The sequence below is a fragment of the Perognathus longimembris genome, chromosome 8 (genome assembly GCF_023159225.1).
Source record: "Perognathus longimembris pacificus isolate PPM17 chromosome 8, ASM2315922v1, whole genome shotgun sequence".
NCBI classification, from domain to species: domain Eukaryota; kingdom Metazoa; phylum Chordata; class Mammalia; order Rodentia; family Heteromyidae; genus Perognathus; species Perognathus longimembris.
In genome coordinates this window covers 77468715-77485059 of record NC_063168.1, presented here as the reverse complement: position 1 = coordinate 77485059, position 16345 = coordinate 77468715, and the positions used below count along the sequence as shown (strand labels likewise).

At 42.9% G+C, this 16345-nt stretch overlaps 1 protein-coding gene across 1 annotated transcript in view; it reads left to right on the top strand.

Annotated features, from left to right (window-relative positions):
• The window catches only part of Sntg2 (syntrophin gamma 2), a 152909-nt gene that overhangs the window by 59624 nt on the left and 76940 nt on the right, over nt 1-16345 (top strand). Inside the window, exons 3-4 of the mRNA XM_048352189.1 lie at nt 445-501; nt 597-654. Coding sequence (XP_048208146.1) covers nt 445-501; nt 597-654 — 115 coding nt within the window. The remainder of the gene's footprint in view (nt 1-444; nt 502-596; nt 655-16345) is intronic.

Below are 16345 nucleotides of genomic sequence, written 5' to 3'. Positions count from 1 at the left end.
ACTACATTGGAAAATGAAGGCCAGTTATTTTCCTTGTGGATTCTGTTCTTCACAGCCAAGTGGGACTGGGCCTATGCCCTATGTAGGAATCCTGGGTGATTGGCAGGCATGACCTTACCAGTGCCCTTGTCTCCCTTGATGCCACGCCATGACCAGAAGATTAGAAAACAGAACCATACTTCGGTGTCTAGAAAATATTTCCAGAATCAAATGTATTTCCTACAAAATTGAGAGAGGAAAGGGACGGGTAGGGGAGGGATGGATGAGAATGTTGAAAGGGGTGACATTAAGAAATATTGTATTCATAAACTGCTTTGTTAAATGGAAGCTGCTTTGTAAAATTAATTAAAAATAATAAAAGATGTTACCTATGTATTGTGCATTTTCCTTTTTTCTGATAATATATTTTAACTTAAACTTATGTTTTCTTAACATTTCTTAAAGCACAGAACTGTTACTCTTCGCCGACAGCCCATGGGTGGCCTGGGCCTGAGTATCAAGGTAAGGAAAAGCTTTATTTCTTTCCTCCCTTGCTTCCTGGGAGCCTCTGCCTGCCAGCCCTGTTGACCGGCTTCTTCAATGGCTCTGTCTTTCAGGGAGGGGCTGAACATAGTGTTCCTGTAGTCATATCCAAGATATTCAAAGGCCAAGCAGGTAAGAATCACAGATGTTTGTAAGATAATGAATTATTTTAAGTAGCAAAAAATGTCAGATATTTACTATGCTTCATTGTCCCTGAGAGGTGCTGCTCCTCTCGGTCCTGCTGGTCTTTCCAGCCTTAAGGGAGGTATTGATTCTCTCTTTTTTTTTTTTTATTGCCAGTCCTGGGCCTTGGACTCAGGGTCTAAGCACTGTCCCTGGCTTCTTTTTGCTCAAGGCTAGCACTCTGCCACTTGAGCCACAGCGCCACTTCTGGCTATTTTCTATATATGCCGTGCTGGGGAACTGAACCCTGGGCTTCATGTATAGGAGGCAAGCACTCTTGCCACTAGGCCATACTCCCAGCCCTTGATTCTCTTTTTGATGTATGAACTTACCTCTAGGATGCTGGTAAACTCTGGTAGTTGGGTATCTTAAGTTATGTTTAAAACTTGAGGGGGATTAAATATTGACAGAGTTGAGTAGTGGTCACTTCAGTAATGGTCACTTCAGTAGTGGTCACTTCACTGAGTATCAGAGGGCAACAAACCTATTGCAGAATCACAGGCCCTACTCAAAGGCAGGCCCAGGAGAGGGGCTAGGCATGCTACCATGTGGTGTTCAGGAGCTGTCATGACAACCTTCACTGACACCTCTGTCCTTCATAGAAACACTGTAGCGCAGTAGACACAGGGCTGTAAGGACAGTAGACACAGGGGCCTAAGGACAGTAGACACAGGGGCCTACCAGTAGACACAGGACCTAAGGTCAATAGACACAAGGAATTAAGGTCTGTACATACAGGGACCTAAGGACACTAGGCACAGGACCTAAGAACAGTAGACATACAAGCATACAATCAGGAGACACAGGGGCCTAAGGACAGTAGACACCAGGAACTAAGGTCAGTAGACACCAGGACCTAAGGTCATTAGGTACAGGACCTAAGAACAGTAGACACAGGACCTAACCACAATACACACAGGGACCTAAGGACAGTAGACGCAGGAACCTAAGGACAAGAGGCACAAGGTCCTAAGGACAGGAGACACAGGGGCCCAAGGACAGTATGCAGGACCTAAGGTGCCCATTGGGCTCTGGGTAGAGGCAAAAGGTGACTATGAGAATCTAGCCATTTGTCCTAGAACTGAGCAGTTAGTTCTCCACCAGAGTAGAGTTTGTTTGTTTGTTTTCCTACATGTTTTATTAGCATCAGTTGTATGAGGGGGTTTCATTGTGATTTGTCTATGTGTACAATGTGCCTTGATCAGATTCATCTCCTTTGTCACTCCCCCTCACTCCTCCTCCTCACTCCCTCTTCCCTCACTAACCCTAGAAAACCCCCTTTTCACAAGGATGTACTGTGTCCTTGCTCACCCTCACCCTCCTCTTCAAACCAGCCTCCTTCCCACAGGACCTGACTTGTACATTTTGATTGACCTTTGAATGTGATTTTGTTGTTTGCATCTCCATGTTTATACTGTATTCCAATCAATTTCACCCCTCTCTCAAAATCTCTGGCCCCTCTCCTAAAAGTAGCACCCCATCAGGTTTCCTTGTTCTGTTTTCATAGTTGCAAATAAATGATTTCAGTAGCCTTCCACGTTTTTGTGCCTCCTTATAGCTGCAGGCTCTCTCACTAGTCACTGCCCACCCAGGGTCTGTTTCTCTTCCCTCCCCTTCCCATCAGTCATCAGCTTTTGTTGAACTTCTGTGGTGTCCCCATATGTACTTGCAATGTGTACACAGTTATGCACCCTCTTCTTCTTTCCATTCTCCCCTCTCCTCCTACTCCTTAGTACTCTCAGCTTGATTCATGGTCTGTATCTAATCATCCAAGTAATTATGCATATGCATAGATTTAGACTTATGTGCCTGTCTATGGATATAAATATGCCACTTCAATATATATATATATACATATATATATGTATATATATGGTATTTTGCTTTTTGAGCTTGGCTTGTCTCACTCAGTATGATGCCCTCTAGTTGCATACATATTCCCTCAAGTGACATAATTTTATTTTTCCTTATGGCTACACAACATTCTACTTTGTGTGTGGGAGGGGGGTTGTGGGTGTGTGACATCTTTATCCATTCATCTGTTGCTGGGAACCTTGACTGATTCCATTATTTGTCTGTTTATTTCTCTATTGTGAACATTATGATAAACATGGCTATGCAGATATCTTTCTGGCACATTGATTTACTCTTCTTTGGGTACAATCCAGTATTGGAATGGGAGGGTTATAAAGAAGATCTTCTCATATACCTTTGAGGAACTACCACACGAATTCCCCCAGAGACTGTACCAGTTTACATTCCCACAGTGTGAGGAATCCTCTTTCCCTACATCCTCTCTATAATTCCCTATTTCATGTTCTTTATGGCTGTCATTCTGACTAGATGAGATGGAGTCTTAGTGTGATTTTCATTTACATTTTTTTATGTCTAGGGATAGTGAACACTTTTTTTCCATGTTATCTATTAACCATTTGTAGCTCTTATGAGAACTGTTCAGTTCACCTACATTTGTTGATAGGATTGCTATTTGCTATTTAATTTTTTTTTTAGTTCTTGTGCATTCTGAGTGTTAATCCTTTATCTGTTGACTGGAACAGTCAGTTGGTTCTAGAAGTTGTTTATTTTGCTGTACAGAAACTCTTTAATTTGATATAGTCTCATTTATCAATGCTGATGCCATGCTGTGGGCATCTGGAGTTTTATTCAGGAACATTGGAATGCACCTACACAATCCAGTGTTTTTGTGCATGCTCCTGTAGTAGATTAAAGTTTCAAGTCTTAGCTTGAGGTCCTCTGTCCAAATGGTGTTGATTTTTGAACAAGTGAGAGATAAAGATTCAACTGCAGCCTCCTACAGGCAGATACCTCGTTTTCCCAGCACTAGTTTTTGAAAAAAACTGCATTTTCTCCACTGTCTGTTTTGGGCTCCTTCATTGGCTGTAGGTGTCTGGTTTAATCTCTGGAGCTTCAACATTGTTCCATTGGACTTCATGTCTGTTTTCATGCCAGCATTCATTTCTGTGGCTCTCTATTATAATCTCAGGTTTGGTATTGTGATACCTCCATCAGTACTTATTACTTAGATATTGCTTTTTCAATTCATGATCATTTTGCCTTCATATGAACTTTTGTGTTAATGTATGTAATTCTGTGAGGAATGGTACTGGACTTTTTATAGATATTGCCTTGCATTTGTATATTGCTTTTGGTGAAACAGTCATGCCAGTACATCAGGCCCTGAGCTCAAGCTTAAACTGTCACACATACAAAAATATGAAAAATAAAAGGAAGTAGAGGTTTAGTTATAATTATATACAGCAGAATATGTTAACAATTAACCACATGGCCATTCTTTCTGAAGTCTTTAAAGCATTGAAAAACCACATGTTAACTACATTGTTACATTGAAATAAAATATTCCAGTTGTGTGTGGAGCTGACAATCTTTTCAGGAGCTATAGGCTCCAGTCACTTGAACAAAAATTCTACATGCAGGAAACAAATCAATTTGTTCTTGCAAAAGCACTGTGTAATTACTGCAAGCCACCAGCTTGGCTGATAATTGAACAGAAGATCTCCCAAATGCATTTCTGGTTCTATCAGTCACCTCTGAGAACATTGTAAGTTCTTATTTATTAATGTATTTTTATTATTTGTGGATATGAACTGTCTCAGAAAAGAAAACAAGGGAATCAAATTAACAGAGTCAGTGAAAGATTGTGTGCTAAATTCAGAAAGAAAACTTTTACATGTACAGTGATACACATGTCCAGGTGCCACACACAGGACATGAACAGGGACTGAGGTTGTCAGGAAGGGGTATGGAGAGACGGCCTCATCTCCTGCACCCAGAGAGCCATGGGTGGGTGAGGGTGGCCAGAGGGCCGAGGGCTGTATGGCTTCCGAACTGAGCTGTCAAGGAGGAGGGGATCATGACAGTAAAAGCCCACTGAGAAGGAAGTCCTTCCTGCAGCTATAAACGAACCTCAAGCAACTCAAGCACAGCAGGATGTAGTTCCTCCAAGCCTCTGACATGATGGACTCCATCGCTCTGCAAATTCAGTAACCAGAAACACTTGCCTCCCAGGTCAAACTTGCTTACTCCCCATTCCCGAAATCATACCACTCCTCAGAGTGAAAATGCCAAGCAAATATTCACTACCAGAAGGGAATGCATCAAGTACAGCCTCCAACAGGAATCACACACTCAGTCCCCTAACTAAGCATGTACTGCACAAGTTTACTATCCCAATAGCGTGACAGCAATTTTCACACTGCCACTCCCCAGTACATTGCACTAATCTACATGACTCTATGAAACACACAGTCATTACCCACAGTGCTAACTTAAAGCACATAGTCACAAATTACAGGGAATATAGGGAGCATGGTTCTCTGCAGAATGAAGACATTAAGTACTAGTAATGCATAGTCATTACACACAAAGCACGAATCAATCATATAGTCAATACCACAGTAAAATTTAAAGTAGTAACTACCCACAGTGAAACATCACACACAGAGTGGCTTCAGGATGTCAAACATTGACACACAGCAACCACCAGGTTGAGTGCATCAAGTATGTAGTCACCGTGCAGAGTACATATCCACCACTCAGTGAAAACATGAAGAACAGAAAGCATCATGTGTAAAATGACAAGCTAAAGTGGAAGCCTCAAGTACAGCCTGCACCTAGAATGAAACCATCAAGTACAACTTGATACCACCCAGAGCAATGCATTAAAAACTCTATCAGTAACTAGAAAGAAATATCAAGCATACATTCTATACTCAAATTTTAGTAAAGAAATGCATGTACACCCTTACTAACCAGAGCAAAAGCATGAAGTCCAGCCTTCAGCAAAATGAAAACATCAAACACTCAGATACTGCAAGACTAAAAATATCATCTACATTTTTACTGTCCAGGATGAAAGCAACAAGCACACTATCACTGTCCAGAAACAAACTGTGAAATACTTTGTCAGTACACTTTGTCAGTATGAATATATGAGGGGTGAAGTGCAAGGCAGATGATCAGAATGAGTGTATCCAGCACACATTCATTGCCCAGAATGAACACTTCCAGCACATAACCACCACCAAGATTAGGAAGTGGAGAAGAATGCAGTCAAGAAGCCAATGCATATCCTACAAAATTAAGAAGCGTGAGGGGAGAGGGTTGTGTGGGATGGGTGAGAATGATGACAGGTATGACATTGATCAAGATGCATTGTACTCATAAACCCCTGTGTGGAGTGGCAACTCCTCTATACAACTACTCATATTTAAAAATGATTGAATGCATCAAGCAGAGCACCAAGCAGAGTGAAATTACCAAACAAATTGTCACCACAGATAGAGAATATATTAATCATATAGTCAAGTGAAAACTTAAGCACACTGCTAATCCCTGGCATGAAAACATATCACTGCTCAACATGAAAATATTGAGCACAGAATCATGACCAGAGTGAAACATCAAGCATATAATGACAGCCAAGAAGGAAAGCATTGCGTATAGCCTCCACCGTCCAGAGGACAACTTTGCACAAAATCCACTTCCCAGAGTGCAGATGTCAAGAATGGACTGCACCGATTGAAAGAATCAGTACCTAGCCACTCACTCTAGTAAATGAACCAAGCACACAACCAGTATCTAGTTACCACAGTAAATGCACCAAGCACAGGGTCAGTACCTACTCATTCACTGCAATGACTCTACCAAGCACATGACCAGTACCTAGTCATCACAGTCAACGCTCCAAGCACACAGTTAGTACCTACTCACTCAGAATCCAACACAGAATCATGACCCACAGTGGAAGTATTATGTATAACCACAATCTGGCATGATATCAATCAACAGCTTGTGACCTCTTAGAATGAAAGCACCACCAGCAGTCACAATGCACAATGAGAGCACCAAGCACATAGTACCACCGAGAATGAACATACCACCATTACTCAAAGTGAATATATCAAGAGCAACAAAACAGAATGAAAACTCAGGTGCACAGCAAGTTTTTGTAGCAAAAGGACAGCTTTGTGTAGAAGAAAAACATGTAGTCACCACTCACTGGGAAAGCATGAAGATTATTAATGTTCAATAACGTGAGTAAATGCATTTAGCACAGCTGCCACTTGGTATGAAAGCATCAAGAAACAAATCAGAACTAAGAGTGGCACATCAGATGCCTAAACACTACAGAGACACTGAAAACATCAAGCACATACTCACTACCCAGCATGAAAGCATCAACCACAAAGTCAGTACCCAGCATGAAAGCATCAATCACAAAGTCAGTACTCAGAAATCCTCAACAAAGCCACCTACAGTAAAAGAAGCAAGCACACAGTCACTACCTAGAGTGAAAACATCAGGCACATAGTCACAGCCCTCAGTGAGAGGATCAACACCTAGTGACCTCCTAGAATGGGAGCCTTAAGTACAGCCTCCATCTGGAGTAAAAGCACCCAGCTGTTATCACCGCCTGAGGGAACCCTTGGGGAAAGAGTCATTACCCAGAGGACAAACAGGAAGCAAAGTTCCACTGGAAGTCTGGCCACTACCCAGACTCAAAGTATCAGCACCCATTCTCTATGCCAGAGTGAAAGAATCAACATAGTGACAACCATGAGGGAAAGCATCAGTGACAACTTGGAATAAAAACATCAGACTCACTGTCACTACCCAGAGTGAAGGTGTCAAAACTCAGTCATTAACCAGAATGAAAACACTTAATGCATATTCACTTCCCAACATGAAGTATTCTAGTCCATAGCTCACCAGGAAGCAGCCTCCAGAAGATGAAAACCTTTAGCACACATTCACAATCCAAGATGAAGCAAGAACACGGTCACTTTCCAGGGTGAAATCATAGTGTGCAGTTATTAATCTGTGACTACATCAATCATGAAGTTACTGCCAAGAATGAAAACTTTCAGCACATAACACCGTGCCACTAAACCATCAAGCACAATCATTACCTACAGTGATTGCATCAACCATAAAGCCACTACCTAGAGTGAAACACTTCCCACTCTGCTGAGTGAAGCATCCAGTCCATCACTGTGTGCAGTGAAAATGGCTGACAGTGGAGCATCCAGTGCATCTCTGTGTGCAAAGTGAAAATGGCTGATGGTGAAGCATCAAGTTTATCACTGTGTGCAGTGAAAATGGCTGATGGTGGAGCATCAAGTACATCTCTGTGTGCGAAGTGAAAATGGCTGACCATGAAGCATCAAGTGCATCTCTGTGTGCAGTGAAAATGGTTGACAGTGGAGCACCAAGTGCATCACTGTGTGCAGTGAAAATGGCTGACGGTGAAGCATCAAGTGCATCTCTGTGTGCAGTGAAAATGGTTGACAGTGGAACACCAAGTGCATCACTGTTTGCAATGAAAATGGCTGATGGTGGAGCATCAAGTGCATCTCTGTGTGCAGTGAAAATGGCTGACGGTGAAGGATCAAGCACAGAGAAGTTACCAAGATGAAAGCATTAAGTACAGCCTCTTCCTGCAATAAAACATCAAGCAAATTGTTGATGTCCAGAGGGAAACACTTCTCTAACTAAACTCACCAAGCACATAGTGAACACGCCAAGCACCCTAGTGACACTGCCCAGCATGAAGGCAGTGTGTGCAGCCACATCCCTTGCATGGGAGTATCAAGCACAGAGTCACTTCAGAGAATGAAAACATTACACACCTAGTGACTGTTCAGAGTGAAAACATCAACACAAAGGTACTACACAGAGTGGAATTACTGAGCACATTGTCACTAATCAGTGGGTATCATTCGCACATTCAGTACTCAGAGTGAAAACATCAGGTGCTGTGCAGTGAAGCACTCCAGCATATGATCAATGCACCTAAATCAAACAACTTAATAGTAATACATTACTTAATGCAATAAAAAAGAGAGATGACCCTTGTCCCATAAAGTACAAGAAGAACTGGGATTATTACTTCTCCATGACACAGAAATTTGTTGTGAAGTGAAACAGAGATGGTTAGTAATGGGCTGCTACAGAGATTGGCTAAACTGCAGCGTAGTGGGAGCCTGTGAAGGGGACACGCTATTCACAAAGATGTTTCACATTTATACAGAATAGCTCTCTCTGTGACACATACCTGTAAATGTCTCTGTCTCTGTCTCTCTGTCTCTGTCTGTCTCTCTCTGTCTCTCTGTCTCTGTCTCTGTCTCTGTCTCTCTCTCTCTCTCTTTCTCTCTCTCTCTCTTTCCTCAGGGGAAGGGGGAGGGATACAGGCCCAGGCCCAGAAGCTCTGCAGGTGTCCCAGCCCAGTTGACTTGGCAGTCTGTCCTTGGTGCTCCCACAATGTGGCCTTAAGACCTGTGAAGAAGGCCCCTCCTGCCTCACAAGGACCCTGCGCTTCACAGGGTGATGGCTATAACCTTGAACCGTGAGCTCATCATTACTTCCTCTAGAATTTTTCCCTGGTGTGGCACTTTTGCCATGAATATACTGTCATTTTTTCACTCTTCAATCAGTTTCATTTCCTCTTCAACATTTTTTGAGATATCGTTTTCCTTCTTTTTTATTATCATTAAGTAGTTAAACAAAGGAGTTGCTACTCAACAGTTATGAACACAATGCATCTTGATCAATGTCACCCCTTTCATCATTCTCACGGATTCCTCCCAACCCCATGCCTTCCCTCATTTTTCTTAATTTTGTAGGATATGCATTGAATTCTTGGCTGTATTCACTATGCCCTTTTTCTCATTCATCTACCCCTCCCCACTTAACCCCACCTTACCCCTTTCTAGTGCCAAGTTTCCTGATGTTTATTTCCTTGAGCTTCGACTTTGCCTTTCTCAGGTATTACACTGTTTGAGTTCTCCCTTGAGTCTACTTTAAAAGTTTATAAGCTAATTCTAGATTCCACATATGAGAGAAAACATGCAACCTTTGTCTTTCTAGGCCTGACTTCACTTAATGTAATTTTGTAAGGTCTTTCTATTATTTTTTTTTGCAAATGATGCCTTATCATTCTTTCTGATCTGAGTAAAATTCTATTGTGTATGTATATCACATTTTCTTGATCCATTCATCCATTGAGGGCCATCCAGGCTGATTCCACACCTTAGCTATGGTGAATAGTGCTGCAGTGAACATGGTTGTGCTGGTGACTTTACTGTATCCTGCAACATTTTTCATGTATTTCACTGAGTTCATGTTAGGCCTCTTCCCTTATTCCTTATACTTCTCCTGATTCTCTGACTTTCTTACAAGTATTAATGTATGTGTCCTTATTTCTACATGACCCTGCCTTCCTGTGCCCTGGAGGTCACAGGTAAGGTCACCTCCTGGGGAAACAGGGACTTTTGGGATGCCATCCCCTCTTTCTGGATGAAGGGCTTTTCCTTGGTGGATAATCATGGTGGCCATGTTGCTTTGTTGTCCTTTCTGGGCTGTGAGGAAATTGTTCATGAAATATAAGATGTGATACAAATATTCAGGCCAGTGAGTCTGTACTGACAAGTCAGTTGCTGTCATTTCTCTGGACATCTTTAAATATTTGATTTTAAATATTTAAAAGGACCTAACTTGGATCTGTCTGGATTTGTGTAGACATGGACTATGAGAAATCTCTCCTCACCTGGTAAGGGTGTTGTGGAGTAGGATTTGGGATTTATTGATCAAATTTTTGGTAACAAAATTTGGTTGCAGTTGTGAGGCAACCTGCATAGACAGGAGTGGAGGGAGCTGCACTTCTCAGCCCTGGGTCTGACCAGAGGTTTGGTGCCGGGCTCGGGTCGCCTCCCCTGGCACGGGGGGTCAGGCTCTACTCTACTCTAAACGTTCCATTTCTCACCCTCTCCCCTGGTCACCTGACCCGCAGGTAAGGCCAGAGTGGAGTGAGGGGCTCAGGAAAGACCTTAGGTGCACGGGGCCGTACGAGATCGCTTTACCTCCCTCCTTACCCTGGAAGAAAGCCAGGCGTACGCGGATCTCGGAGACGCTTCAAGAGCAAATCTGATTCAATAAGGGAGTGGCTAACAGTTGATATAGTAGGGGTGACGAGAAAAGGGGTTATCGACCGATAGCTGACGATAGGCTGGAGAGCTTGTCATAGGACCCCCTCATGAGCTAACGTCACTTGCTTAGCACCACCCCAGGGGGAAAGCCCGTGAGAATGGGGGGCACATGGGCTGGCGAGAAAGTGGGGGCTGTTCTCAAAGCCAGTTCTTCTGGTTCCGGACCCAGAGAATTGTGGCCTGCTTCCACAGCTGGGGAAGGGCGGCGTCTCCGGAGCGCTCTCCATTGCCCTTCCCCCTCAAGGCCAAAGCTGAACCCCAACAGTTTGGCAGTAAATTATGGATATGCCAGCACTGTTAATGAATCCATGAAAGACAGGCTTTTCAAGCCATCACAACAAACAGAACTTGACATGGATAATAACATTGACTGCATAACTGAATGAGAAATGTTGAAACCTCAAGATAAGTTGTGTGATATTTTGAGAGCTGTGAAGTACACACATTATCTATTCCTGATTTGGTTTGAACTGTACAGAAAGAGCCTCCATCTCAATGGTGCACATTTTATCTGTTCCCAATGTAATGTAAACTGCTCAGAAATATTTCAGAAGCTATGAAGTACATGTCATCTGTTGTAGATTTAGTGTAAACAGTGTAGACAGGGCCTCTGTGTCAGGCTGAGGGCCGGAAAAGTGAGCAGTACACTGCTCACTGCCAGCTCTTCTCACCTTGAAGGGTCTGCAGCAGCTGTGTGTCACAGAGCCCCATGCCTGTCAGTACAGGAGGGTCTCAGATAGGCACCCTCCAGCCTCAGCCCCAGAGTGCTGTGCCCTCCTTGTCTTTGCCCCTAGTTCTAAACAATATCAGAAAATGCATGGACTCCAGCTGCTGGTGTCTGTCCTGGAATACCAAAAACACTACTTCATGTAAATTTATATCCTTCTTCAAATGTCTAGAATTGTAAACTATTTAAAGAGTTTAAATGTTCTTGTTTTCAATAAAAAATAATCTCATTGGAAGTGCTTGGATGTAGTTTAGTGGTAGACTGCTACCAGGATGTAGAGTGCCTTGGATTCCATCTCAGACACTATCATTAATACACACATACACACACTCCCACACTCCCCTCAAGCCCACACCTGTCATCCTAGCTACTCAGGAGGCTGAGATCTGAGAATCATGGTTCAGGATGCAAAGCCAGCCTGGGTATGAAAGTCCCTGAGACTCTTATCTCCAATTGACCACCGAAAAGCAAAAAAATGGATCTGTGGCTCAAGTGGTAGAGCACTAGCCTTGAGCAAAAAAGTCTCAAGGACAGCACCCAGGTCCCAAGTTCAAGCTCCATGACTGACCTGTGTGTGTGTGTGTGTGTGTATCTCCCTCAGGGCCCCTCAGAAAGAGGGGAAATGAGCCCTTGATGAGGCCCCTATACAAGAACTTAATCCTGTCTCAGCCTCCCAACTGCTGGAATTCTTGCGCTGAATTTTGGTCAGTGTGTGGAGTTTGGTGTTGGAGGCTAGGTTCTGTGTTACAGGAAGTTTCTTGTATCTCTCCACCAGTTTGTCACTTCTGCAGTTTGTGGGGTTTCAGGAAGACTGTTGGAAGTTCAGAGTCCACACAGGGAATTCCAGTTCAGATCTTCTGTTTGTGCAGATATGTAAATATTGCAACCTATAATGAGTACTATAATTTTTTCAACATCTTTGACCAAATGTTAGTTAGAATTTGCTTAATTGCTTTTGTTGTTCTTGTCAAGCAGCATGAAGTAATATCATAAATGAATGGTAGTATTAACACAAACATCAGGTGTGTACAATGAGCTCTGGCCTTGTACCATGTTTTCACAAAGTCCTCTGAGTTAGCAGCTGCCTTTTCCTCATGGGACGGTGCTGCCAGCCATGTTAAGATCTGTGTTTCTTTTGGTATTAAGATGGTAAACCCTGCTGTGCTCTGCTCTTTAGCTGATTTGCTTAGTTAATTCTAGACAGAAGATGGATGCACTGAGGGCTGTGTAGGGTGACTTCTCAGCTGTGCTTGTTTCTTGGCTTACTGGACTTGGGTGCTGCTTCCTGGGCTGTGGAGGGAGCAATAGGAAGGAATGGATCTGCACTGCAGAACAGTGTTGGAGAGCTGCTTCCAGCTGGGCTCCCAGGTGACCTAGGCCCACAGATCAACATTCTGTTTGTCAGAAGACACATGGACAGTAGTGTTCCTGGTGGTGCACCTCCTAACACTGAGCCCCCTCAAAGGTGGCACATGGCATGTTTGCCCCAGGTGAGTTGCAGAAGAAATGAAGCCTGTGTGTTCTTCAGGTTCACACATTTATGAAACTCCAGTTTTCCATTTATTTTCACCTATTTTCTGGGCTAACTCCCTGTTTAAATTGTCATACAGAGAGTTCCTATTATTTTTTAATATAGTCTGTTTTACATTTTTATAAAACATAAGTTGAATTACAAATGTATTTTGAAATTCAGAAATCTTAGTTTATTTAACTGCATAGCCTCTTGTTATCATCTACGTATGTATTTACATTTCCTTTGGGGATTCAGGCCAGGCCTACGCACTTGACAGCTATCCGAGATGCAATGCAATTGGAACACGGGGTTCTGTGTGCCCACATACCTTCATATGCCTTGGACCTGAGTTTGGAGGATATAATTTCAGATTATCTAGATATAATTTGAAGGGAATAATTTCAGATTATCATTGATTGGAAAGGAGAAGTTAAATTTTAGTGTAAAAATGCTCATTATGGAAGAGCATACAGTCCAAATTCCCCAGGATTGTCACATTCTCCTCTGCCTACACCTGTGCTCACAGGTGAGCAGAAGTTCCCTTCAGGACAACTGTCTGAGGGGGAGAGGGCACCAGAGTAGGGGGAGGAGGATCCGGAGATGGGGAAAATGAGGGGGCTCTGGAGCTGGACTGCTACCTACAGCCTCCTATGTGGTACTGTTTTGACCATAGGGACCACATCAGTGATCTTCAGGGTGATATTGCCAATACATGGCTTGCTCTGAGGTTGAAATGTGTCCAAGGACACAGAGGACTTGAGGGAGGCCAGCACAGGGGAAAAGCCTATGGTGGTCATTCACTGTCCACCCAAATGCTAATAAGATATGACTTGGTTAAGACTCAGTGCAAGGTGTGATGTGGATCAAGGTACATTGTACTTAATATACTTGGCAGGTTGAATTCAAGTTGCATTATACTTACATATACTTCATGGGTTGAATTCAAGATGCATTGTACAAATACTTAAGGTTCATAAATGAATAAAAGAAACTTGGCATAAAGCACTAACATTTTACGTGGGCTGATACATGTATTTAACAAGGTATGTGGATTTTACAAGACTTTTACAAGGATCAAGTTATACCTTACAACACTATTGTGCTATAAGCAATGCTTGTATTGCCTCTTAATACTTCAGATAGCACTTAAAGCAATGGCATTGTCATGAAAGGGCAAGTATTACAATTAAAACACTACCTCACTGTGACATTTGTACAGAAAGGACAGGGTTTATGTGGATTATAGTACTATAGGCTTTACTTCAGTTTTTATATTAGGACACAATGTCAATATTACTCCAGATATAAACTGACACCACTATTCACTGAAAATCCACAATTCTTGCCTAGTAAAGTAAATATATTACTTTATTTAGAAACATTGATTAAAGTTATAAAATAAAATATTTGTGATTTTATTTTATCATACATCTTACCATCTTTAATTTGTTTTATTAAGACAAAAGGTGTACCTTAAGTAGATAACATTTCCAAGCTTTAATTGGAAAGATATTTTAAATTAATTTTACTCAACCACTGAGACTGGTTCTCTCCACTGAGATTATCACTCAGCACTACTGGCTTTTCTGATATTGAAACTCATAGATTCCACTTTAAAAGGATTTGCCAATTTTTGTTAAGGATTTTAATATTTCTTTTAATTTTACTCAAAACCGTTATAAATTTCATACAAGTGCTTTGCTATTTACCTATATTGCTCCTGGCATTTTAATTTCATTTCTTGGGAGTATATAACATGATATTTGTGTGCACCCTGTTTCTCCCATTGTTCGACTCCCAGGAGGTTCCCACCTCAACAGGGCTGGAGAATACAGTACTGTCTATGCTGGAGCTGGAGTCCTCGTGGCTTCTGAGCTCAGAGCAGAAAATGTACTGACTTGGGCATACAGGTCCCTCTCATGGTCAGGGTAAAGTTTGAACAAACCGGACTTCCCTCTAATCCAACATTACTCCATATGGGATGTGCTTCCTGGGGCTGCATTGTGCTCAGGCTGCCTGGTGTGACATCTGTTGTCAGTGGGCTGAGCAGGTACCAGGGTACAGCATGACCCTGGTATGACACAGTGGTGGCAAGGGACCGATAATGGCCGTGCATAAACTGTAGTACTTGCTCTCCCAAGGACTCTCCTAGAACCAGTGGTGTCCTCTGGCCATCTTGGAAGCAAAACAAACCTTTAACTATGTCCCACGTGGAAGACATAGCCATGAACCTACAGCTTCTCATAGCTTTGAATACCTCTGCTGTTTTATGTGTAATTTCTACTGATGAACATTGAAAGATCAGGTGTGGTGCTCTATTGGACCCAACTTAAAGTATGGTGTTCCAGATGCTTTGCCCTCATTCAACATGGCTTCCCCTGATGTACCTACAGTCCATACAGCATAGTGCAAGACAGTGCAAAGAAGAGAACCAGAACTGAAGATGAGAAAGACATGGCCAGAGAGACAGGGACAGGGAGAGACACATGGGCAGAGGCACAGGGAGAGGTAGAGAGACAGGGACATGGCCAGAGAGAAAGCACAGGGAGAGACACATAGATAGAAACAAATAGAGAACAACAGAAACAGAGACATTGAGAGGAATGCAGATATACAGAGGCTGAGAGCCATAGAGACAGAAACAGACAGCGGGACAGAGACCCATAGAGGACAAGATCAGAAGGAGATTTTTTAAATATCTGGAGTGAGCCACAGAGAGCAGCAGCTCATGCCACTAAGTGGGGTGGTGGCCTGTGGAATCACACCACTGAGTGGGTGGTAGCCTGTGGAATCATACCACTGAGTGGGTAGTAGCCTGTGGAACCACACCACTAAGTGGGTGGTGGCCTGTGGAATCACACCACTAAGGGGTGGTGGCCCCTGGCCTGTGGAATCACACCATCAAGTGTGTGGTGGCCTGTGGAATCATACCAGTAAGTGTGTGGCGACCTGTGGAATCACACCAGAAAGTGGTTGGCAACCTGTGGAATCACACCAGTAAGTGTGTGGTGGCCTGTGGAATCACACCATTAAGTGAGTGGTGGCCTGTGGAATCACACCAGTAAGTGGGTGGCAACCTGTGGAATCACACCAGAAAGTGGTTGGCGACCTGTGGAATCACACCAGTAAGTGTGTGGTGGCATGTAGAATCATACCACTACATGGGTGGTGGCCTATGAAATCACACTAGTAAGTGAGTAACGGCCTGTGGAATCACACCAGTAAATGGGTGGCAGTCACTTGCCTGTGAATGAGAGCTTGATTTAGGTTACTCAACATCTGTGCCTTAGCATGCAGGAATATATGTAGCTTATATTTTATTCTGAACACGATTTAATACTGTTAATGACTAGAAATAACATTGACTGTTGACAT